The sequence below is a fragment of the Sander lucioperca genome, chromosome 1 (genome assembly GCF_008315115.2).
Source record: "Sander lucioperca isolate FBNREF2018 chromosome 1, SLUC_FBN_1.2, whole genome shotgun sequence".
NCBI classification, from domain to species: domain Eukaryota; kingdom Metazoa; phylum Chordata; class Actinopteri; order Perciformes; family Percidae; genus Sander; species Sander lucioperca.
Window position 1 is genome coordinate 13,111,459 of NC_050173.1, and position 26,120 is coordinate 13,137,578.

At 39.5% G+C, this 26,120-nt stretch overlaps 1 protein-coding gene across 5 annotated transcripts; it reads left to right on the forward strand.

Annotated features, from left to right (window-relative positions):
- Window positions 1-20,851: 20,851 nt before the first annotated feature.
- Window positions 20,852-25,595, forward strand: LOC116048908 (syntaxin-2-like). 5 transcript variants are annotated; one of them, XM_031298218.2, is made up of 9 exons: window positions 20,852-20,873; window positions 21,526-21,582; window positions 21,661-21,760; window positions 22,400-22,474; window positions 22,961-23,034; window positions 23,236-23,344; window positions 24,251-24,324; window positions 24,498-24,635; window positions 24,748-25,595. In XM_031298218.2, exons 2-9 carry the CDS (start codon window positions 21,532-21,534, stop codon window positions 24,952-24,954), a joined length of 828 nt encoding a protein of 275 aa, XP_031154078.1. In that variant the 5' UTR covers window positions 20,852-20,873; window positions 21,526-21,531; the 3' UTR covers window positions 24,955-25,595. The 5 variants fall into 5 exon arrangements, with proteins under 5 accessions (XP_031154078.1, XP_031154073.1, XP_031154074.1 ...); XM_031298213.2 differs by lacking the exon at window positions 20,852-20,873 and adding an exon at window positions 20,963-21,175 and having other exon boundaries at window positions 21,523-21,582; XM_031298214.2 differs by lacking the exon at window positions 20,852-20,873 and adding an exon at window positions 21,077-21,175.
- The last annotated feature ends 525 nt before the right edge of the window (window positions 25,596-26,120 follow it).

The following is a 26,120-nucleotide window of genomic DNA, read 5'->3' on the forward strand; positions in this document are numbered from 1 at the left end:
ACAGCTGATGATGGTGATTTTTTTCTCCATATGGGAGAACAGAAGAGTTGCATTCTAAGAGCAGAAAAAGTCCTGTATACCAACCTTATATCTGTTGAACCCTGGAAGTGTATCTGTCTGTCTGTCTGTCTGTCTGTCTGTCTGTCTGTCTGTCTAGAATCTTCAGACTCCATTTTCACCACAGCTTTTTCTGGACTAGTGGAGGCTTTTAAACATTGAGATTACAGAAGTCTCACAATTTACAATATTCTACTCGTGTGTGTGTGTGTGTGTGTGTGTGTGTGTGTGTGTGTGTGTGTGTGTGTGTGTGTGTGTGTGTGTGTGTGTGTGTGTGAGTGAGATAGAGAGAGGGCATATACTGGCTTATGTCAGTGCTGCTGTCATTACTGACATAAATAAATAGCTACCAACTGTACAGATGTTACAGCTATGTGTGCACGGACCCGGAGTTGCTTGTGCTTAGACCTCAACTCCTGTTTTTCTATTATTTTGTTCCAGTGTGTCTCCTTTTCCCTCTCCTCTCTTTATGTTTATGAACATGGTTCATAAATCCTCTGAAATATGCGCAAAACATTTTTGAGACATTTTCAACTTGACTTTGTATGCAATAACCACACCTCTAAAATTTGCCTTGTGTTATATCCAAACACACAGTAAGTAGGGCTGGCTGGGTATTGATTTAATAAAATTAAATGTTTAAGTGGAATCATATTGTGTTAATATGATCATATTGTGTTATTATTTAATAAAATCATGTTATTCAAATACAAGCTGATATTAATTAAAAACTAACAAATTAGTTATTGAAGTTTTGTTTTATATATATAAATAGTCAGTGGTACACATTTGCCATACAGTATTATGAAATAATTGGGGGGTGGGACAAACATTATTATGATATTATGATATTGATTTTAACCATATTGCCCAGCCCTAATAACAAGCTACATTATCAGGATCAGAATCATTCAACCCATTAAGCTGCTAATGAAGGCTCAGCCGCTCTTAATCAGCTGATTATCAGAGCCGTATTAGGAAGAAGAGTGTGCACTTTCAACACAACATACAATAAAAATATTTATTTTCCATCTATCACTGCTTGTTTTGTGTTATGTGTTCCATCTCTCTCCTTTACATGTCTGTATTTATTAGATTATATTAGATTCAACTTTATTGTCATTGTGCGGAGTACAAGTACAAAGACAACAAAATGCAGTTTGCGTCCAACCAGAAGAAAAAAAAAAAAAAGCAGAAAAGTGCAGTGTTATAAGAGCAGAATAAATATGGCAATGTAATATGAACAATCTATGAACAACATGTACAGATATGTGCAATGTAGTAGCAGTGACATTATACTAGTAGTAAGAATAATATAGATATATGCAGTGTATTAACAGAATATATAATAAGAAAAACAGAATAAATATGGATATTCTGGATGAACCATATAGACAGATATGTACAGTATGTACAGCTATGTGCAGTGTGGTAACATTATAAGAGTAGTAAGAATAAATGTATATGCAGGATGAATAGTATGAAGAGCAGTAGAATAATATGGCTATGTTTGGGTGTGATTACAGTATGCACATTTGTAAATAAATAAATAGAACAGTATGTTTGGTATTTAACTATTTCCTCTCTTGGGCATTCTCTCTGCCCTAGTCTCACATTGCCAGACCTATCTCCACAGCGCTGTGGAGTAACGTGTGGCTACATTACACATACATCCTAGGATAGGAGAAAAAAAGTTCTGGGTTGTTTACATTTCTTTAAACCAATCACAATTGTCTTGGGCACGCTAAGCTCAGGACGCAGAGACGATGGCTCTGCAAAATGGTCTCGGGAAGGAACTTATTTTGGTGGAACATTTGCATCCCGCAAAAAAAGAAAACCGCCACATACAATATTAAATGAACTTAACTGTTCACACAATACAGTAACGTGAGCTATTTAGATTAGCTGGATACATGGTTAAACGTAATTTTCTCTTACCAGTGTATCTCTGTATGTACACCATCCCCGCCAATCGGTCTCGTCGTGGTGCTGGGCAAGATACTGGTGACTGTATTTTTGGGGCCATTGCTGCAGTCAATGTCAGAGCCGACTCGCACGTTAAGAGAGTTGCAAAGTTCAAGATATGATAAGACAAAAGCATGAAAAAGTCTCCAGATCCCTGAATAAAAAAATATTTAGATGTGGAATACTTAAAAGAGTCAAATTCTCTAAAATTGCAGATGACGCCTAGATTTCTAGCATGGCTATGTACGTGTGTGTATGTGTGTGTGTGTGTGTGTGTGTGTGTGTGTGTGTGCGTGCGTGTGTGCGTGCGTGTGTGTCTCTGCTGTGACCCCCCTATTTTGTTCTAAATTGCTGGCCTGTAAGTTGGGCTGTCTTCCTATTGATTTCTCTTCAGCCCTCTGTGTCTCCTTAACCTCAGGCCTCATGCCTCTGTTGTACATCAGGCCAATAAAAGAAATCTTCTTGGTGTATTTACTCCAGTGATTTGAAGGCTGAAGATTTTGAGAAGCCCCCTCCACTGATCTTGAATGTTCAAATAGAGGTTCAGCTTCAAGTGGAGGCTGATCCACATCAAACACAGCTACAGATGTATGCTTGGTGTTCCATGCTTTCTCAGTCTTTTGTTTTGACTGGTGTGTGACCATTCCTATCCACTTTTCTTCCTCTTTCTCTTCTGCTTATGTCCAGGGAGAATATCAAAGCAAGGGTTGAAGAGAGATAATTAAACAATCACGTTTGCAAAAGCTGCGACCACATACACACATGCGTCTACGCGTTCATGCATTTACACACGCAAACACTTGCCTGGCATCGCCTGCCCTGAAAACTCTCAGTTCATTGGGCCAAGGGGCAATATCAACGGCATAGTTTCGCATAGCCAGACCTTCCTCCACAGCGCTGCGGAGGAGGGTCTGGCTAGTCCACACAGCATTCTGGGATGGGAGAAAAATGTGCTCTGGTTTATTGGCATTTCTTTAAACCAATCACAATAGTCTGGGGCGCCTTCAAATTGTTTGTTTTGTCAGTCTCAAGCCCCAAAATATTCATTTCAATAAATACAATGAAATACAACCAATAAAAGCAGCAAGTTGTCATATTTGACAAGCATGCAGTATGTTTGGCATTTTTGACTTCCACTCTCACCTCTAAGCAGGATTCTCCTGTATCCTGACAGAGACTGAACAGAGCTTGTTGAAAAACTGCAGCTGCAAGAAGCAAATGCCAGAAGATGGTTATGTTTTTTTGGCACCCAAGGGGCTGGTAAGATGAAGAAGGAGCCCCTCTGAGCCTGGATTGGAGAGGACAAACATGACTCAACAGAGATGTTCTGGCAAGCAGAGAGGCTACAGCTGCAGTTTTAGCAGCTATCTGGTTAAATAATGTAGACTAAAAGTCAAGATCCCAAGTTACGGAAAAAATTGAATTCTCCCTTTTGATATCTCAAGTGTGTCATACAATTTGAACAAGTTTGGGTTAGTTATTTTCTAATCAAGTTCATTTCCACCTATTAGCAGATTCCTGGAGAGTTAAGAGGCTATGGATATGCTTGTCAGGATCTATTCTCTTGAGTGATACGGTGTGTGTGTGTGTGTGTGTGTGTGTGTGTGTGTGTGTGTGTGTGTGTAGCTGTGACTGTACATGTGCATGTGTGTACTCAGGCATACTGTATAATCTTTCAATGAATGTTTGTGCTACTGACTGACGTCTCCCTCCAGTGCTCTAATAATAGCCTCTGCTTGTTTCTCCCCTTGTGTGGCCCCTCGTCTGTCTCGCTCTGTTCAGAGGCCGTCGGTTATGGGTAACAGTATTGGTGCCCATTTTGATTTACTCAGAACAACGTCTGGGCAAGCAGAGCCTCATGGGTACGATGAATTATCACAACCATCCGTAAAGGTTACAAAGAAGTATGTGAAAAAAACAAGTGCCCTCCAAGGGCAGAAACATGACGTGGCATCATGTTGGCCTTGTATGTTATTTTGTTGATTGCGCTCTGACGGCACACGCACAGTACAACCGTACAAGTGGGATCCAGTATTGAATCATGCTTATCAAATCCAAATCCCTTTAAATCCTTTCTATGCATGATTTTCTATCCTTGACAGTCTAGTCATAATACATTTAAGCCATAGTGTATACTGGCACCTCGGGGGTAAAAACTGACTCAGTTACATTAATGTATGTGCTTGTGCCACATGCCTAATTTCCGGCTGTGTACACACACTCCCTGGAAGCTTATTCACCGAAAGACAGAGTTAACCTTTTTTTCCTTTATTTGAATTCTGATGAAACTGAGAGAGAGTGAGAGAGAGAGAGAGAGAGAGAGAGAGAGAGAGAGAGAGAGAGAGAGAGAGAGACTACAGGCAAATTAGATTTTAAACATGTTCAAAGTCTTGTCACTCCACAGAGCTGGTTTGCTCTGAAGTCAGCAAAGAGGCTCACTGGCTTAAATTCTACTTTACTCCAGCCTGAATATTACAGGTTTGATGTTTAGCCTTTCCATCAAAAACAAAGTTTTCTCTTCCATCTTAAATCCAGTGTGACTGCTCCCTGAAGCCTCTCTATATGCAAGAAGAACAAAAGCAAAGCAACATTTGCATTGGAGCACTAGAATAAACATCACTTTTTATGTTTAATGTTGAACCACAATTTGCTGTGCTGGTGCAAACTGTGAATTTCATTAAAATAGTTTGAAGGTGAGAATGAGAACATATGGGATTACAAAACTAAAACATTGACATAGCATTTTTTTCTTTGACTTGTACCTTCTCCTTTTTTAAACTCCGCCCCCACAACCTTTGCTCTTGGTGCAGATACACTTTACCTATGTGTCAGTTTGTGATTGCGAATCCAACTATTTTGGTGTTAGTCTATCAGTGTTAAATCTAATGACATCTGAGAAAGATAATTCCTGGTAAAAAAAAAAATGCTTTCTAGTTTTGAATCTAGGCTCCTGTCACTATTTTCATTCACCTCTGATGTTGCTTCACCAGTGAATTGCTTTTTAGATGCTTTGTGCGCTCACATTGAGTTGTTTTTTATCTCTGTGACTGTCTAGACAATCTGCATGTGCAGGTTTATTTCACGTCATTCAGTCTCACAGAATCCTCAGGGTGAAATAGATGATGAAATGAGATACCTAAATGAATCCTATTTCAACTTATATTATATCAATAACAAATTCACTATATAAAACGTATAGAAAAAAAGCCTTCACCAACTCACTTTTAAGTATGATTTTCCTTTGTTTTGATTTTGTTTTTCCTTAAGGCACATGTTCAATTCACAAATCCCTAAAAACAGACATTAGCCTGCTGATCTAGAACATAAATGAATGCAAAGCTAAGTTAAAGCTTCTCTCAACCGTACACTGAGATTAACTGGATGATGGCATTGTTATGGATTAGAATGTGGTCAGCAGCCAAGGATTCGTCATTCAAATTGTGTTTACTCAGTGTTTTAATTTAGAGCAGGGGTGGCCAACCAGTTAGGTATAAAGAGCCACAAAAAAAAATGCACCATAGCAAAAAGCCACACAACACATGCACGTCCACACTACAACAGCAACAGTGTCTTCCAGATCTAATGTCATAATACATAGCAGTTTTCATAGTTTTTTTTTCTCACTTAGATTGACTCTGAAACCTGACAGTCTTTGTTATCCACAATCCTTTTCAGGTCTTGCTTGAACTCGGTTGTGGCCACTCGAAGCAACTCTCTCACTCATTTGTCACTAAAGGGGCTTTCAAACAGTCGGATTCAGCAGTAAAAGGGTTAACGAGGAAGGTGATCTGTGGCCGCGGTTGCAGAATCTGTCCTCAAAACTCTGCTGCATTATTTTCCATTTTAAAATAATTGGCAAATGTATTGGCAGTATTGGCAGATGCATTCAAATGTGTTTTTTTTTTTACTTATCTGAAATACTGTATGTTTCAGAAAAGTTAAAAACAACAATCAACCAATGACACAGCCCCCAGCCACACAGTAAGAGCCTCACAGGAGCAGGCAAAGAGCCGCATACGGCTCAAGAGCCACAGGTTCGCCACCCCTGATTTAGAGGAAGGCATTACTTAATTAGCATCTTGTACACATTTTTCTCTGTTCTTAGGCTGGCAAATAGCTCCAGACCATTAGGCATGGACAGTGGAATGGCTCTTTTTGTTAAGTGAGACTGTCCAATTAGTCCTCAGTCATTGATTCTTTCAGTAGTTAGTAGTGACTAACTAAAGTTTAAGCTCATTAGTCTTGCATTGCCAGACCTTCCTCCACAGTGCTACGGAGGAGGGTCTGGCTAGTCCACTCAACATTCCAGGGATGGGAGAAAAAACGTGCTCTGGTTTTTTGGCATTTCTTTAAACCAATCACAATCCTCTTAGGGCGGCGCTAAGCACTAGACAGAGCAACGGTGCCGCTGCAAAATAACCTCGGGAAGGAACTTGTTTTGGTGGAACATGTGTATGTTCAAAAGTTGTTTTAGTCTTGCAAGAGAAAACGTAGATTTGACAGTCTAGCTAGCGGTCTGGATTTACCCTGCAGAGATCTGAGGAACAGGTAGCCATTAGTCCTCATAAATCGACCGGAGTTTAGAATGCCAACACAAAGAAAGAGGAAGGTAATGGGACATCCAGCCAAAAATGAGGGACATCCGGCGGAACCTTCATCGGCACTGGAACAATCCCAGAAATGAAACGTCGTCGCTATAGACTAAGCTGTCATAAATAAAACAGAACTGCAGTGTCTGATATTTGTACTACGGTGTTGGCCTCCTAGGCTATGTCCTGTTCCAAAGGCCTCAGAGGCTAATATTCTTTAAATTGTATTCTTCAAACTTCCCAAACTTTCCTCTCGAGTATTAAAGCAATTGCTCCAGTATTTTTATTTATTTCTGTTCTGTTCTCTATAAGAAGTTTGGGTGAATAGAATAAAATGAGTATTATTCTGCTTTATCCTTACTTACCCTCCTTCCTGCCCTTACCACTTATCAAGAGGACATGTGTGGTGACGAATGACCATGGGAGGTGTGCAATAGAGTGCGGATCGGGCTGCATTTTTCTGTCCGAGCCCGGCCCGCGTCCGACAGAGCCGTAACCGAACCCGACCCGAGCCCAACAGGCATTAAGATATTTATGTCCGAGCCCGACCCAAGCCTGACACAGTTAAAATCTCATTTTTTTCTCATACTAATGAGACATGTACGTTTGTTTGTGTGGAAAGCCCGCTTTTAATAAGCAACTGTAGGAAGGCATTCGGAAATGTCAACAGATGAGCGCATCAGCGCACAAGGGGCAACAAGCGCACGTTAACTCATTTTCGGTGGTTTTAAAATCTCCTGAGGCCAACTTCTTTTTAACGTCTTCCATCGTTGCGCTGCCACATGTAGCCTAATATACACGTGTTTCGTTGTCACATCTACATAAACAAATTTCCGCACACAGGAAGACGGATGTTAGGGTAATATTTTTAATTTATTTTAATCACAAAAACGAACCTTTGCATCAAGTGAAACAGGCCCATTGGCTACCTACATAATAATCTGTTTTAAATTTAAAATGTTCAATGCTTTAACGTGCTGATGTGACCGAGCCCGACCCGAACCCGAACATCATTTCTAAATATCTGTCCGAACCCGGCCCGGCCCATCGGGTCCCGTCGGGTCCCGTTGGACTCGGGTCGGGTATCCATCCTCTAGTGTGCAATGCTGCCACAAGTGGGTGGGAAAGCGATGAGACATTTCAGATTTCAGAGATTCTTCTGCATGCACTCACTTCTTGTTTTATGTGGGTTTCAGTGAAATGCAACTTCCTCTGTCTGACTATTGCTTTGTCCCCTAAATTAATACCTTTTGTCCATTTTCTGTTTCTGTCCACCTCTGTCATTTTGTCACAGGCAAAATGAATACAATATGCGAGACAGGTGTTAGGACCAACAGAAATGATGAAACATACAAGTGATAATGGTACAGGAATAAAGGGTGATACAAAAGGAGAAAAGATATGATCAACTTAGGAAACCAGAGCAAGAGAGCAATATGATCAGAGGAACCAGATCAACCAGAGCAATATGATCCACTTGGGCAACCAGAGCAAGAGATTTAGTGTTTTTTCTATATTGACAGACGTACATCCTGGGCAGATATATCAGCAAATATTATATAATAAATATTTTGAAATGTCTTGACAGCTATTGAAATGATTGCCATGAAATTTGGTACAGACAGTCACGTCCCCCTCAGAATTCATTGTAAAAGCGTTTGTGATCCCCTGCCTTTGTATTTAGCGCCATCATCAGGTCAAAATTTGAATATGTCCAATACTTTGGTGTATGACCAAATACAGCCTCAGCTGTACTTTGTGTTTCATGCTAAGTGGGAAATGTAGCATGCTAATGTGCTAAACTAAGATGGTGAACATGGTAAATATTATACCTGCCTGACATTAGCATATTAGCATTGTCATTGTTAGCATGTTAGCATGCTGAGGTAAGCATTTAGCTAGGTACAGTCTCATAGAACTGCTAGCATGGGTGTAAATTGGTCTAGTGCAATTGTAAAATGTCCCGTTGAGTACATAGAATGGTCACAATTGTTCAAAACAATTGATTTAATGTTAATGTTTGTTCATGTTATGTGATTATGTAAAAGAAAAGTTGATATATTGTTACATTTTCAAAACTCTCAAGTATCAATATCAGTATCATTAGTCTCAAAAATTCAGTATCAATCGGCAACCATAATCTTTAATGTACATTGTACATCATAGGTGCTAAATCAATTTTTGTACTCACAGCTGACACATACAGTACAGATGGATGGAATGGAAGGAGATGGATGGAAACCAAAATCAGCTCCTCATCCCTCCCAGGTCATCAAAGTATCACTTAAAGTGTACTTTTGTGCCAAGGTTACTACCTGTGACAGTTAGCCAAGACACAGCTGCCACCTCGCCAGACTGCACTGAGACTGAACCGATCCAGCTTGTTTAACATGAAGGAGCCTGAAGAAAATTAAAGCCTGATGGGGTTTCAGAGGGAGGTGAACTCCGTTTCAATCAGCATCACATAACGAAAGTAAACAATTACAATTACAGTAATTAGTGGTAGTTAAACTTCAGCTTTGTCTCCCTTGCTGGATGAGAATTGTTTTACATCAGTGGAGACTTGTCACACAAGACTGCCATCTAGAGTTTAATTCCTCCCACGACTGTTTGGTCTGATCGGAATATCTTTTTATGCCAGTGAACTATTGGTCAATATCAAATGAAAACACACTTTCATTTAAATCTGTATTTGTGTTCATTGACCTACAAACAGGAAAAAGTGACCCTATGTATGTGTCCATTTCCAGTCTTTTTTACTCTCTTTTCAGCTTTGTCATGGCTGGATCAGTGATGCTTTCCAGGAGTCAATGAAGTTCAGCTGCTGCGAACCTACCTTGTCAATGTCAGTCAGTCTTGGATACCAGAGGAGCCTTGAGCCACAGTTCATGTTACTGTAATCATTTGCCTCAGCTGAAATTGAGAAACAGTGCTTTAAAAGCTGTCAGTTTCTCCTAGAGTGACTAAAAAAAAAAAGATCAGTCATGCTTTATGACTTAGGCTATGTTTAGACAGAAACAATCTGAAGAGAAAACGCAAAAGTGGTGTTGCGTTCTCACTTTTTATTCCGCATTTAGACAAATGTTTTGGGGTGGGGGAAATCTGCATGCATATGGTGACGCAAAAGTGTGTGAAATTCGATGTAGTATGCACACCAGGCAGCTAGGTGGTAGTGTGACGTACTGCCACACAACACCACCAAGTCTGCGCGTCTGTGTAGAACCTTCCTTCTACTTCTCTCCCTAGTGAACATGTCAAAATATATAGACATATGGACCGAATTTCTTCAGCAGTATCCTGTACCTGGAGGGACGTCATATCCACACGAGAAACACGTGTTGCTATGACAACTTGAAGGTCCGACGTATGGAAATAATCCAACATTTTGTTTGTTGTTATGTTTCCTGTACTGGCATGCCTGACGTAAACTCGTACGCGATGAGAGCAACCGTGAGCGATCTGCTCACGGTTGCTCTCATCGCGTACGAGTTTACGTCAGGAGCAGACTTTTGCATTTTTACCCTTTAAGATTTCCACTCTGGATGGTGGTTTCACTTTTTTGCGTTTTTAAACCCCAAAAACGACGTCGCCATCTAAACGAAAGGCGCAAGTTTTAAGTCTCTGAAAGGAAAATATATGTACATATATGCTGTAAATATATACCAATATATGCATTTGTAAGGTTTTTTTGTTTATGTAATTGAAATCAAAGTTCATAGCACAAAAGACAAAGCACATTTGTTTGTAGCCTTGTGATGTAAAATAATTCAGGTTTCATTGCTTCATCCTCCTCCAGTTTCTGTTCTGCCGCTAGTCGTCATTTGAAGCCTTTAACTACAATACATTCTGATAAATTACAGGATCTATTCATGGTGAGCTCAGATGGAAAGAAAGCTATTCTGGAGTGTCCCTTCACTGTCACTCTGAAAGCAAAATGAAAGCACAAAAAATGTCTGGATTTTTTTTGCTAAAGATGAAATCATGAACCATTTACATAAATGGGGCTGGCAGCTTGTTATAAAGGGTAATGAAACTGGGGGGAGCCAGATTGCCTGAGAGAAAACGCTTTCAGTAACAAAGCCAAAGGGAGCAAACATGCATTTCTGTACCGATATGTGCAACAGCAGCAGCCAAAAACTTCAAAACACTTAAAAAACGATTACAACATTAGTAATAATAGGAGTGGTAGCAGTGAAGTAGCCTATGTATATCAATAAATGGTCAGACATGAAACTGGTATTAAGGTTGGCATGCAACTAACAATTATTTTAATTATCTATTCACGTTTATACGTTTTTAGATTGAGTGATTATTTAGTTTATAAAAATCACATAAAATTGAGAAAATTAGTTAAAGAGGAAGAGGGAGCAAATGAAATGAAAAGCAGAGAACCAATAACTGACAGGTAAACATCAAGGCTTTTGAAATCTGCCCATGCCCTCCAGCATGGGTGAGATACTCAGGCCAACATAACATTTTACTGATTTATTTATCCATACAAAGCATCACAGGGTAGATTTAATCATTTAACTTGTAGCCAGACTCATTTGACATTCACATCACATTCTGATAGAGCGAACACAGAGACCTTGTAAGGAGGCCTTGGTTTTGTAATCTAGACTGTATATCTCCCTTAACAGGAAATGACTAATGACTAGACCTCAGCCTTTGCAGTGCATATTTCTTGGGTTGCTGGTTAGTGCAGGAGGTTACCTTACGTCAGAAACTTTATGTGGAATAAGTAGGATCGTAGACTCATTTCATTTTTAAGCTTTTTAAGAGTAGTCTTTGCTGTGTCTTAAATAAACCTGATCCTAAAATGATCTTGGTTAAGGAGAAGCAGTGATTTATTTTCAGCTTTAGTTTAGGTTAGAGGAATCTTGAGAAAAGGTAGACAGGAGTCTCAAAGTGGTTGGAAGCAATGTCTCACTGTATGAGGTGATCAGGCCTAAAGTAAAGAGCGAGCGCTTTGAGTTTAAACAGACAAATAAGAGCAATATTATGATTGATAGAAGTAAAGAAGACAGGAAATTAGTATTACCTGATTTCTTTTTATCTGGTACTGCCCTTAAAGTGTGTGATCAACGTGATCAATATCCTGGTCATCCTATTGTTAATGATTTATCAGATGATAAGGACATCAACAGACAGTGTCGCAAGATGTATGCTCAAGCTAATGTGCTTGCACGTAAATTTGGCATGTGTTCTGCTAATGTTAAGGTAACTTTATTTAAAGCATTCTGTACACCACTATATAGAGAGCCGAAGTCACGCCCCTTCCAGTGGACCTCATGGGACCTTAATTCAGAAAAAATATGAACGGTAGTGAATGGGGAGAGGTAAATTATGTTTTGATCCCGTTTGAATTGAGCCATGGATTACAAATATGATGTTCATCAATTTAAAAGATAATTTTTCAACCGAAGAAAGTCTCAGTTATCCGTAGGTTTGTCATATGACCACTTAGTTTTGCGTGAAACCGCTCAGTGAACTACATCTCGTCTCACATAATTTACGTCACCTAGCTTGATGCTCAACTTGCTCGCTAGCTAGCTAGCTTAGCTCTGTTCCACAACACATGTAACGTTATCTTACCTGATGTGTTTTATCCAGTGAAATGTTTTCAGCAGATAAGCAAAAGAACAAGCAAGATCCTCTGTTCATTTGAGTAACGTTACATCCCCGGTATGATACACAGAGACATCGTAGCTTCAGCGAGACGTCCTCCATGCGACATTGAAGTGTGTAGTCTTTCTAATTACGTATTTTTACAGTCTTATACTTCAACAGTTTAACAATAAACTGAGACTTTCTTCGGTTGAAGAAATATTTTTTAAATTGACGAACATCATATTTGTAATCCATGGCTCAATTCAAACGGGTTAAAAAAATAATTTGCCTCTCCCTGTTCACTCCCATTCATATTTTTTCGAAAGATAGGTCCCTTGGACCGGAAGTAGATCCGTGTGACTTTGGCTCTTTATACTGCCCACTTGTGGTGGTCTCACAGAAAAAGGAATATGCAGAGACTGAATGTAGCGTATAATGATGGCATCAGACTGCTTCTAAAACAACCAAGATGGTGTAGTGCTAGCCAAATGGTTGTTAGTGTTGGTGTGCCTACCTGTTCTGCCTTAAAGGCATACTATGTAACTTTTCCCTCTTCGGTCCCACTACAGGTTGTCTCATTGTAACTACAGCTTGTGCGGCTGTAGTTCCAATGAGACAACCTGTAGTGGGACCGAAGAGGGAAAAGTTACATAGTATGCCTTTAATAAGAAACCTTATTTATCGGTATATGTGTAGAATGTCTGTCTCAGAAAACAGAATTATACAAGCTTTAGCCCACAGGTAAACATCTAGACTGTGGAGACATTGGCACTCCTGTTTGGAGGGTTAGGTGAAGGTTGTTAACTTATATGTTAATTTATATGAATTGTACTATATATGAATTGCTATATGTCTGTTAATATTGTCATTTTTAATGTACTATGGACCTTCCATTTGTGTCCTGAATAAAGTTAAAATTATATTATTATTATATTAACTTCTTTTTTTTCGTGTGCCAATCAACAACTTCAGCCCGTATGTGTGTCTTCTTGTGTCTGTGCAACCTCAATTTTACGCGTGTCGGTGATTTTGTGCCCCGCCATGCTCACAATTTAAAACAGAAAACACACAATTACAAGAGTGACAGAGAAGTTAATGAACAGTGTTGTGCTCCACTGAAGGACTCCCAAGGGTAGATCTGTTGAGCATTAACAGCAATCAAAGAGTTTTGTTTAGTCCATCAAGTAATAATGGACGTGTGGTGAAATGTAGCGTACTTATGATTGTCCAACATAGCATGAAGTGGAGAATGGAGTTTCAATCAAACTTAAAGGACTACCCTGCTTTCGTGCAATATTCAGTTTGACGACTGGACAGCAACGCATGGAGGGAAATGTATTTACAATGGGGGGTTAAATAACTGGCCAAGCTGGTAATTCATTACTTAGTAACTAGTAACTAAGTTGCTGTGTCTTTTTAGCTTACTTGCCACTGGTAACCTGAATGATTGGCTGGTTTTGTTCAGGGTGTGTGAACCTCGCAGCTTCACTGTGAGGACTTAAAGCTATAGTGCGTGGTTTCTGTCTCCCCCATGAGGAATTCTAACGCCGCCTTCACATTGGCACAGTAGATACGGCTTCGGAACAACCGGAAGTCATTCATTTCCTATGGAGATTCGCAGACCGCATGCGAATGGGTCCGAACCGATGCGAACGAGTGCGCTGCAAAAAAATCGGGTCCATTGGTCATCTGGATGCGTTAAAAAAGTTGAACTCGTACGACAGGAAACCATGGATGTATTAAGAGAACTGGATACAGCGTTCGGCGGGAAGCCCCGTTCATTCCAATGAGAGTGCTCAAAAGCGCATGAAGCAATCATGGAGCTCGGATCTTCCGCGTTGACTGGCCCATGACATCACGATGGACATGCGCACTAGCAACAGTTTGTTTGTGTTGTCATAGCAACATGCTCGTTCATGAGCTTCTCTCTCGTGTCTCTTACAAGTGGCGAACTCATGAACTCATTCATTGTATAAAATATTCACTAACGTTAAACATTGTGTTTTCCTTGTTCCTGATCGCTTACATGCTTATCTAAATAAACAATGGATGTATTTAGACAACCAAGGAGATGTAATTATTATGTCGTGCTACTAGCTAGCTAGCTAGCTAGCGCCAGCTACTAAGGTTAGCCTGCAGTTTCGTGAACAGAGCTTCTTTTAATAACATCCATGGCTTCATCTCTCATCCACGTTACAGGCTTTACAGCATACATACCATGGATGTATTAATAGAACACATGATGAATTACAACCATTAGCGTTAGCATTATCCATTATTACAACTACAGGACCTCGGGAGAACAAGTCATATGAGCATGCGCAGTACAATCTGCTTCCATCCATTATGCGCGTTCATCATGCCTAGTTTAATAACTCTGGATTCGACTACTTGTCAATGTTAAAAATGTTAAAAACTTAATGTTTTAAATAAGGACCCTTTAAGTGTTCGGGCTGGTAAGTTGATGTACCCCAAAAAAAATGATCCGCTGAAATATAGAAGTTTCTTTCGCCATGCAAAGTCTATGTGAAAAGTCTTTCTGGGCCATGGGGTGCCGTTCCACCCTTATCTGCTAAGCCCATGGTGTCTTTAAGACATGGCGCTCTTCCTGGGGGCTTGCAGGCAACGGACGGTTCATATTCGACAATCCGAGCAGAAGTTAGTGTTACTATGGTACTAATAAACAAATCTGAATTCTTAACTTTCAATAAAATAAATAATGATTTCATAACAATATGTTGTCATGTCATTTTTTAATTTTCATTATTTCCTACTGTTATTAGGCCAGTTAATACAATTAAAATGTATAATTATATATTATATATTATTATATATAATATATATTATAGTGGCCGTTTTCCATTTTGGAGTATGAGAAAAGTTCTTCCGTGCAGAAACAATGCATAGGATACCTGCTATGGCTAAGTAGGTTAGCAACAGACATCGAATTATTGACATTATACCGCTATATCACATTTAACCAACCTGACATATCAACATCCTAGGCAACTTTTCTCCACGCAGCATCCTTTCTGTTTATATCTCTATAGCCCTCAGATGAGAGGTCATAGAGACTTGGACATCCGGACACTGACAGAATGAGTCGTTCTAGTCTCTCTGCCATTTTTTTCCTACTCGCTTCCGACGCTTTCAACTGTGTAGTACAACGTCCACTGGGGGCGCATTGCGTATTACGGAGCTGATTTCAAGTGCCAGTGTGAAGGCGGCGTAAGTAATGACAACAACACTGCGCATCCACATGATACAAGCGGCTGCTTAACCCGGTCCCGTTGCCCGCTCGCCCAGCTCTGGTAGCAACAAGTAAAGCTTTCTGTCCATCAGGAAACTCCGTAAATAGAGTTGAGGCAGAGCAGCCGGTGGAATGACAGAAGCACCATTCTCCCAATTACAAGTCAGCGTAACATCAATATGATTTTGAAGCTGTTCTTTTAAGGTAAAAAGTTACACAACATTTAATACAACAGGAATTCCATGTTAATTAACTGTGCCTTTTAGAAGTTGTATTTTTTCATTTTGTTACTGCCTGATTATAGAATATAGGTACTAGATTTTTTTCCTTCATTCTTGGGCATATTCAGGCAAAAAACACCAACAAATTGCCTTATTTCCCTGCACTTTGTCTTATGTATTTTATTTGTGCCTGTTGAGAACAGTAAAAGCCTTGTTCATTAATTTCTTGTTTCTTCTGACATTTAAGGATCACACTGAAATAAATCCATCATAAAGGATCCAATCCTGCATCCACAATGCATTACAGCTGTAAAAAGGTCATGTTGAGGACCATGACATGCTTTATCTCGACTGCAAACTGGTCACTCCTTGATCTGGGCGAGTTCTCTGTGAGATGCTGGACGTCATTTTGGAAAATAGAGGAAGTCAATAACAGAGGCAGAAGTAGACAAGAGATAAAGTGGACAAAACATAAACACCACCTTATCTCAAGCAACTCTGGAATGCTCTGGACATCCCTGATTTAGGATATTTATTTTATGGACTTCTCCATTTACAGTAAAGCCTTGGTGGAGGTTGTGCTATTGGATCGGTTGCGAATCACCCTGGCAGTGTTTGATGCCTCACTCCACACCCACTGAGCATTACAACATTATCAGATCCCGCTTTTAATCATGAAAGTGAAAACACAATTAAGCTGTATTGCACTGAGCGTAAACCTCTATCCCTGCCTGCCTGGTTAATTAGGTGGTCCGCGTGCAGGGGCTCACATTCACCCCACGGTTAACTCCTGCCATGGCCAAAATCACCACATATGTCTTGCGATGGCATTTTAATAGATAATAAAATTTTTCATTTAAAAATAGTAAAAAGGAGCAAGGAGGGGCTACAGAGGTGTGAAGATATTAAATTATTTTGTGTGTGTGTGTGTGTGTGTGTGTGTGTGTGTGTGTGTGTGTGTGTGTGTGTGTGCGCGTGTGTGTGTGCGTGTGTGTGTGTGTGTGTGTGTGTGTGTGTGTGTGTGTGTGTGTGTGTGTGTGTGTGTGTGTGTGTGTGTGTGTTCAAATCCTTTGTGGGCCTGGTGTAAATACTAAATGATTTCAGATGTTACAACCTCCCCACCTTGACTTCATGTGTTATCCCATACATTGTCAATTGTTACACTTAACAATATTTTAATGCCAGGTGATAGTCATAGCCTTATTCATGTATTTTATTTCCAGTCATCGCTGCTTTGACAAGATTACACAGGTGACCTGATACGCATCGAAGTTGGACTTCCTCACCCTCTTGCTACTTTACCGGGGACTCCTCGTCAACGATAGAGCAAAATTGCTCCCCAGCTGCCTGCCTGTCTACTCCTGGGTGTACCAGTCTGCAAAATCACTGCTAAGCACTGCTGAGCCTGCCAGCTAGCATGCATTATTGAAAACTGTTAACAAGTAAGAGCGTGGGCCTGTACTGCTCCACCGGTAGCTCATGACATAAAAATTGTCAGGTTCAGGGGTCAGATTCCCTCTGGGGCCATTGCTGGATATTGTTAATACAAGCATCAAGTTTTCTTTGTTTATTTTTATTGCTAACATTTTATTTTCCCCATTTAGCATTCATAAGCATTATATAAACACTATATAGTCTATAGTACACTACAAACTATAATGTACTTGTAAGCAAATATAAGGATATTTTAGAATATATTTGTCATAACTAATGTTGCTTGATAGCGCAGTATAACATAGCTGTATTCATATATAATAATATATAATTAAACACATCAACAAATCTTAGGCTTAATAGGAGCAATTATAAAGCAGCTTTAGAGAAAGTATTGCTAAGCACTAAAAATGTCCTTATATTTACATAACTATAGTGTGTTACTGCTTACAAAGGCACAAGGCAGGTTAAAATGAAGTGAGACTATTTCCTTTTATTTATTGCTGCTTGTGTCCTTCATCACCACCATACTCAACTGCTTTTCTTGATATAAATCAATCAAAATCATACTTCAGTTCTTAAACTGAGGAGATGCAAAGGCCTTGGATTCGTTACTCATTATTCCCTGGGAGTAAATAAGCTGACTCAGTCTCTGCTTTCCCGGATAACAACTCCGCTGACTGAGCCAATGGAGAGTGACAAGACTAGAGATTGTCTTTGCGAAAAAAAGTACCTCCAACCCCATGCATTACAATGCCATGTTACAACATCTTAAGCTCCTTCACTGTTATCCCACAGAGGCATATTGTCTTGGATGTAGAGGCTGGGACAAGACGGCTGGCAGAGAGAGATTTGGTTGGTACTTCTGTTTTAGCTTTGGTATGGACTGGATAGTCCATTGTTGCCTGGACTCAGGACACCAGCCAAAAATAACAGCATTACCTAAGCGAGGCAGTGCAGGTGCTGCCTGTCCAGGGATTGTAGGAGAATGTGTATAGTGGCTATCCCACTAATATATATATACTCACTTGTAAAGTTTGTTCCTCCTAAACCTTTTTTCATAAAGGGTTAAAAAGCCTAGTAATATGTGTTGTTATACAGCATCACCATGACAAAAAATCTATATGATCTCCTTTGCTGACTCAGAAACCAGAGTAAACCACCTCCTGATTTGCTGATCTTCTTTTTCTGACCTGTTGAAATTGCACAAAATATTTCTGTTGCCAAGAAAATATTGCTTATTAGTCATTAAATGTGGATTTCTCAGAAAACCTGAGTCTAACTAAAATGAATTATGCTGAGATGCTTATTCGGGTATTGATGATCCCCCTTTAAGGCCAAAGAGAAAAGAGAAAAAGCACTATTTTCAAATTCTAATCTTAAAGCTACCTCTAGTGGTGGGAAGAAAGACAGGCATCAAATAATAAAATGAGAAGATTGAATTCATATCAAATATATATATTAAATGCATGAGAATCTACGACAATAAATGTTTCCAGGCCTCCTTAATGAATAATCGGCTACATGTATAAAACTGTAGTCTGGAGGGCAGCATATAAGGGCACTGAGTGCAAGGTTGTTCTTTATGTTGAAGTCCTGTGTTCAAGCCCCTGTGAGGGCATGTCTTCATCCTGCTGAAGTGTCCAAAAGACAGAAATCTGCTCTGACCTCCCCTCAGAGAGGTATAACATTTCTCACTTAAAGATCAAATGGTGATGGAAAGTGAAGAGCAGAATTTCTATATCTTTTCTACTGTACAACATGAACTGCATAGCTACGACCTGATTTTAGTATATTTAGTCCAATTTAAATGTTTTTAAATGCTTTCAAATCGGCAAATAAACATGATTCAATCAAACTGTAAAATGATGATACAGTATAACTAGCACTACTACATGTTTCCAGGCATGTTTAGCTGTTTATTGAAATCACATCACTTTCTTTATATCTGGGGCCGTTTTGCCAACAGGATGACAAAGAAATAAAAGACTTTGAATAGTTGTTTGGCAGCAGGATGTCAGTTAGTGAGCAAATATCCTGCTGCCACACCTTGATAACTGTAACCATCTGCCTTGAGGAAATAACTTTCAACATCTGTATAATCATTGAGTTGAAAATGTGATTGTGGCTTTTGTTTTAAAAATTGAACACTTAAATATTCATCTGTAAAATATCTCATAAAAAAATATTCCAGTCAAGGCTTACTTTGCTTCTGTCAAAATGATGGAAGATGGAAGAAGATGTTAAGTCCCTATGAGCACTCATTGCATTATTTATAAAAACTTCTGATTGGAGATGGAAGCTTCTCACTGTGTGTGCCACTCATGTGAAAAGGCCGGCTGCAGGTCTCTGCAGAATCTGTTATTTATTTATTTTCTCTTTGTAAAGAGACAGAGGAAGTTTACAGTAACAGTTTTAAACAGACAATGTTACAAGTTGACCATAGAAACAGATCCATTCACAGCTGTGCATTTCAAAACTGAATTGATGTGATTATCAGAATCAAAGATCTTGTGTTTTTGCTAATGTAACACTGATATATATTGTAATATTGCAATTGCAGCTGTGTCCACCCTGCTATGATAAAGGGTCTGTCAAATGTTTTGTAACGCAGAAGTGTACCTGCGTTAGTTTTGGTAAGTCAGCAAAGAAATCTGCTTGCTTTTATTTTTACAGTGCATGATAAAAAAAAATGTATGCAGGTGAGCTTTTATTGCAATGTAAAGACTTTGAATTGGGCCTGGAAAATGTCTGTCTAATGAGCGATTTATTTCTTAACAGTTGGGACCGCAACAGAGACTGCAACAATTTATATATATATATATATATATATATATATATATATATATCTGAGGACCTTTTTAAAAGAAAAACATAGTGTACAGTACACCTCTATTCATCATATGTATTTGAAGTGTGTCAGTCCTTCCATATGCCTCATAAAAATATGGGTTCATCCACAACAATCACTCCCTTCCATTAATTACAAGTACATCATTTCTCAGAAGATGCAGGCATCAATGGTGCTATTAAGCTGCACCAGTGCAGGTAATCAAGGGCCGTTGACTTGGATGTTTACCATTATATAAACAGTACAAATTAGGGCTGATCCTGCAGCTTGGTTTGGCACTGGGGCATCATGCTGTCATGTAGCCCTACTTAGGGGAGAGCCTGAGGCCTTTGTTATTTGAAGTTTGTAAGACACTTAAGACATAAACTTAATACAATGGGCTGAATATAGTCACAAAATATATCCTGAAGACAATGGACCCTTGGGAAAAGCATAACATAGCCCTTTGAGTTTTCTGATTTAGTTTCATTAAGCATATAGCCTATTTTCGAGGGACAATGCCTACTGAACAAAAAATCTGCTCACAGTTAGAAGGCTAGAGCACACATCTGTTGGGCAGATGCTTGAAAGGCATCCCAAAGCCTACTAGTGCTGTTGATAATAAAAAACTATCTACTACTCATATACCTTTTTTCTCTGCATTCTTACTTGTTAAATGGAGGAAAAGTTCATACCAACATTATGGCTGCACTATTTAAATGCCCCATGCCAGCAAGCCAGCATGCCTAACTAAGCAGAGACCAGGAGCATTTGGGGTAATATTAACATCCGAGGGGAAAGAAAGAATAGCCTTACTGTCTGTGTCCGAAATCACTCACTACATTCAACTCCCCTTTCCGCGAGTAGAGTAGTTAATGAGTGAGTGATTTCGGATACAGCCTCCTCACAGTTTGAGGGTAAGCGTAAATAAGCGCCAGCCTCGGGTAGCTGCACTATCACATATTCGCCCCACTAAAGGTAAACTATCTTTCAAACACATTAAACACAGCAACGCCTCGACAGCTTAATTTATTATCCAATGAAGATGTGTTTCACTCGTTCTACCTGGCTGCTCCGTGTAGCTTTAGCTTAAACACACACAGGTGGTGGGTGGAAAATGCTCTTTGTTTGCTAGTTTCGACGGTTACGCGCCTGCGTGCTCGCGCTCTTTAGTTAATTTCACAGGTGCGCTCAGTTCAGCCCACAGGAGGACATGCAGGTAGAGGTCGATCCTTGACGTGAATACCGAAAGTAACAGAAATATTGAGAATGTCTTAGGCTACTGGTCTTTGTTGTTATGATAATGCGGAGCGCGTTGCAGCTGTAGCTAGTACTTACAGCAAGTATTTAACACCAGTTTGGGGTAGTTGAAAGACCTGACTTCGCCTGAGCAGAAACAAAAATGGCTAACGTTAATACATTCAGCTAGTGTTGTTTATGACAGCGTATTAAGTTATATAGTTTTTAAGTTGTCCAAATAAATGTAGATAACGTTACAAGGACTGTGTATCTGGAGCAACAGGTGTCCATTTTAAGTAGCCTAATGAATTCTTCTTTTTTGAACAGCAGGATGACATGACAGATACAGCGGAGAGCACATTCAACATGGAGGATTTTTTCAAAACGGTAAATTTCTCACAGCTTGTGTCTGTTTTTTGTCTTGTCATATCCAGTAGCCTAAAGTATTTATTTGTCTGTGTATAGGTGGAGGAGGTGAGAAGCCTCATTGAAACAATCTCCTGCCAAGCAGAAGAGGTGCAGAAAAGATATGGCGCCATCCTTTCTACTCCAAACCCAGACAAGAGTAAGTACAGAGTACCATCGTCATAGTGAAATGTGGATATCTGGTTGGTAATGTCCCCATGAGCTAAACAAGTAGAAACTTGACACCTTTACGGTTGTGCTGATGCTCTCCGATACTTATCCCCTCCTTCAGGACACACAACATTGAAAGGACAAACAGAGCAACAGAAACAAAAAAGGCTTAACAGCCTTTGACAAACACATATGTGCCTGTTTGTAGAATGGGTAATGAGTATAATATGGAAATAGAAATAGGTTTGTGTTTGTCATACACAGCTACATAATCTGCATGCACACACATGCTCCTACACAATGCTAATAACAATGTCATATCAACAATAAGCCAGACAGTAAGTGAAAATAAAACCATATCCAATGTGTCTGCAGGTGCTCTCCACCCTCCATGTTATTGACAAATGTTGATTGTGTTTGATTAGCTCAATTCTACTTAAATGAGGTGGTCTGACATTGTTTGAGGTGAAATGATACAGGAGATGTTGACAAAGCTGTCATTAATCCGAATATTTAAAAAAGAAATGCATAGTCATCTTTGACAACATCCCTAATTTTACTGCATGAAATACACCACATTAAATGTTGAAAATGTTCCTTCTTCCTGCTGATCCTTTGATGTTCTCAGAAAACAAAGACGAGCTGGAGCTGCTGAACAATGAGACCAAGAAGAACGCCAACTTGGTCCGAGCCAAGTTGAAATGTGAGTGGAGATTTGTTTTTGTTTTTATTCTTGCAAAATGTGCTTTTATACAGTAGATATTTATTTGGCTCATACTGTAGTTGAGGCGTAACGCAGTATGTACAGTGCAGTTTTTCAACATGCAGAGTTTACAATATGTGGCTGTATACCATCATTGTTTGAGACAAAGAGGAGGATCTGTGCAGCAAATCGTGCTTCCTTAAATTCTGGGACTGTATAGTCTGTAACACAGGATTTGACTTGCAAATGGTTAGAAAAGGAAGGCTACTGTACTTCACTCTACTGGTCATCAATAAAAGACACTGCCTCACATGAATTAGTTGAAGGAATATTATTTTATTACAGTTTGCATCAGACAATTTGTAATTTAACCAATACATTTTCTATGACTGCATACACAGAGTTGTGAATAGTGTGTTTTAATATAAGTTTTGAATTGGTTCTGTGCTTGATTTCACATTACATCTGTCTTATGGGTTCTTTCAGCAATGCAGAAGAACTTGGATGTGGATGAGAACAATAAAAGGGCCTCAGTAATTCAGCGTATTCAGAAGAACCAGGTCTGACAGTACTTTTATTTCCTATAAAAAGCCAGATACATAAAGATGGCCAACTCTTGAGTATATTACAAAGAAGTCTAAATCTTTACGCACCTGACATAATCACTTCTGATAATGGTCTGTGTGCAAGTGATTTATATTTAAATGAATTCATTTTCATTTCTTGTTGAATAATCTGATTTCAATGTCTGATTTCACCAGCACTCACACCTGACTCGGTGCTTTGCTGAAGTCATGAGGGGCTACCATAAGGCACAAATCTCCTTCAGAGAGAAATGCAAAGCACACATTCAGAGACAGCTGGAGATTGGTGAGTTGCCAAAACATGAACACTTGTTCCTCCCACACTCTGCTCATTGTTGTGTAAATAGACTTGATATCATACACCAGGATGTTATCATGCCAGTAGAGTTATTGCAGGTGTTTCTAGACAGAAAGAAAGTGGCATAGCAATAGAGAGCAGAGGTGTAATTACGCCATCCTGTGGTGAACACCCAACAACTCATACACTTCCTGTTGGTTCATTTATGAAGACGCAACACAAAGAAGTGTAGTGATTAGTGTAAGTGATAGTGATTGTCTATTTTGTGATAGGTCATTTAAGAATTAAGCCTGCACACTTTTTTTTTTTTTATAAAATAATGCGTTTGATATGGCAGCCTGTTAAAGGTCCCATGGCATGAAAATGTCACTTTATGAGGTTTTTCAACATTAATATGAGTTCCCCCAGCCTGGTCCCCCAGTGGCTAGAAATGGTGATAGGTGTAAACCGAGCCCTGGGTATCCTGCTCTGCCTTTAAGAAGATGAAAGCTCAGATGGACCAATCTGGAATCTTATAATATCTACCTCCCCTTTCTCTGCTTTGCCCGCCCAGAGAATTTGGCCCACCCATGAGAGAGAGACATCATGGCTTTCAAACGAGCAAAGTGGCAGTTGGTCAAGGCCACACCCCCACTCTCCACCTTGCCCCCCCCCCCCCTCCTACTACAGACACAGAAATGGCACACACTAAGGAAAGCTCATTGTGGGACTGGCTCTAGTGGCTGTAATTCTGCACCAAGGCTGAATTTCAGGAAAGAGACTTCAGATACAGTATTAGGGGACCACTAAGGCCTATATAAAAACATCCAAAGAGCACCATGTCATGGGACCTTTAAACCAATTGTACAATCGCTGAAAAGTAATGTTAACCCATCAGTTTTGTCTTTATTTCAGTGGATAAAGTGACTACAGATGAAGAGTTGGAGGAGATGCTGCACCATGACAATCTTGCCATCTTCATATCTGATGTTAGTGGAATAGCCTTTAGTTCTGGGCCATGAACATGACTATGCAATAGTTAGTAATATCTGTTGTAGTTTTGTTTTTGTTGTTGGTCAACTTAGATATGCAGTTATAATGTAATGTGAAGCTAATAGGATTATGATTTATAAAATCAACAGGTGTACTTTTCCTACCACAGATCAACTCTGACGCTCGAATTTCAAGCCAGGCTCTGAGTGAGATTGAATCTCGTCATCAGGACATCATCTGCCTCGAGTCCAGCATCAAACAGCTGCACGACATATTTGCTGACACTGCCATGCTGCTGGAGACTCAGGTAAAAACGGCTGCCTCGTTTTGGAAATGTTAATGACAAGTGAAATAAAGGAATATACTGATGTCAAGGTACCCATAACCTGACAGGTGTTGTTATGTTTCTCTTCTATCAGGGGGAATTGATCAACAACATAGAAAAGAATGTAACTAGTGCTGCAGAGTATATAGACATATCCAAAGCAAAAACCTGTGAAGCAGTCGCGTACAAGAAGAACCCACAGAAGATAGCATCTCTCCCGAGCTTCTTCAAGCATTTCAAGAGAAAAACCACTGCTAAAACTGCTGCTGATCAAAACACCTCAGACTTAAACCATGACTGAGCTCCTGAGCCTGTTTGAACATTGACTGCACCAAACATCCTGAACAACATCAAAGCCTGTGCTCGATGGAACACGCTTTTCATCTGATATATGGTACAGTGCCTGTCTGCCGCCTCAAACACCTTCTAAAGGATAATGATGACGCTGTTATTTTTAACTCGGTGAATTTAAACTGCTTTGATAATGACCTGTCAAATGAAAGTGACAAGATGCTGTGGACGGGCCAGCTTCTGAGGCCACATGTGAACTGTCAAAAGTCAATGTTTACAGACTCCAAATCCTAAAACTTAGGTTTCAGACATGGTAGTAATAAATATTTTAACACACTAACCCAAGCTACATTTTTAGATGTAAAACACTTTCTGGATTGATTTGGTCATTAATTCACTCACTCCCAGTTAGCTGGCGTTCCCCTTAGTGGCCAGTAGGTGGCATGACAACATTAGATAGAACTCTGAACCAGGATCATTTACCTTCACTCCCCTCTGCAGTCCTGCTGAACTCTTGTGTTTTGTCTGATATTGTGTGTTTTACTAATTCAATATAATGTAATGTCATGTCGTTTAATACTCTGAAATAAATGTTTGTAATGTATAAACTGTAAGACTATGCCAATCCTAAAATAAACGTGGTGAATGCTATTGTACATCATTTATTACTGGTGCTTTATTGTGACGTGAATGAAAGAGGGAAAGGGATTGCTGTCAGTACACATACTGGAATCAATCAGTATGTATGATGTACAAAAGCTATAGTCAGAGTTCTAAAAGTGCCACACAAACAATCCTCAGAAGTACAAGGGATGTAGTACTAAAAGGTCTAGAAGTACTGTACATCATGAAGTTTGGCCCCCACAAACGAAAGACGAGCTTCAGTTCTCAATGTAATAGATTTTTAAGTTTCTGAAACTACGGGAGAGCGTCATCTTCCAAAATATATCTCATTCGGTGTTTTGATGGTGGTGGTGGAGAGTGCTCTGTAACATTGGATATAATTGTAATAATACTCCTTCCATCTAGCAATCCTGATGGAGGCATTTTCGTCCTGAAAGAGACCACTCCTAACAGGATATAAATGTTTCATCATGGAATAAAGGTAACCACTCAATGCCAGGAAAATGCCACTTGTATTGAAGCATATGTATTTGTTACTTATTCAGATTTTTC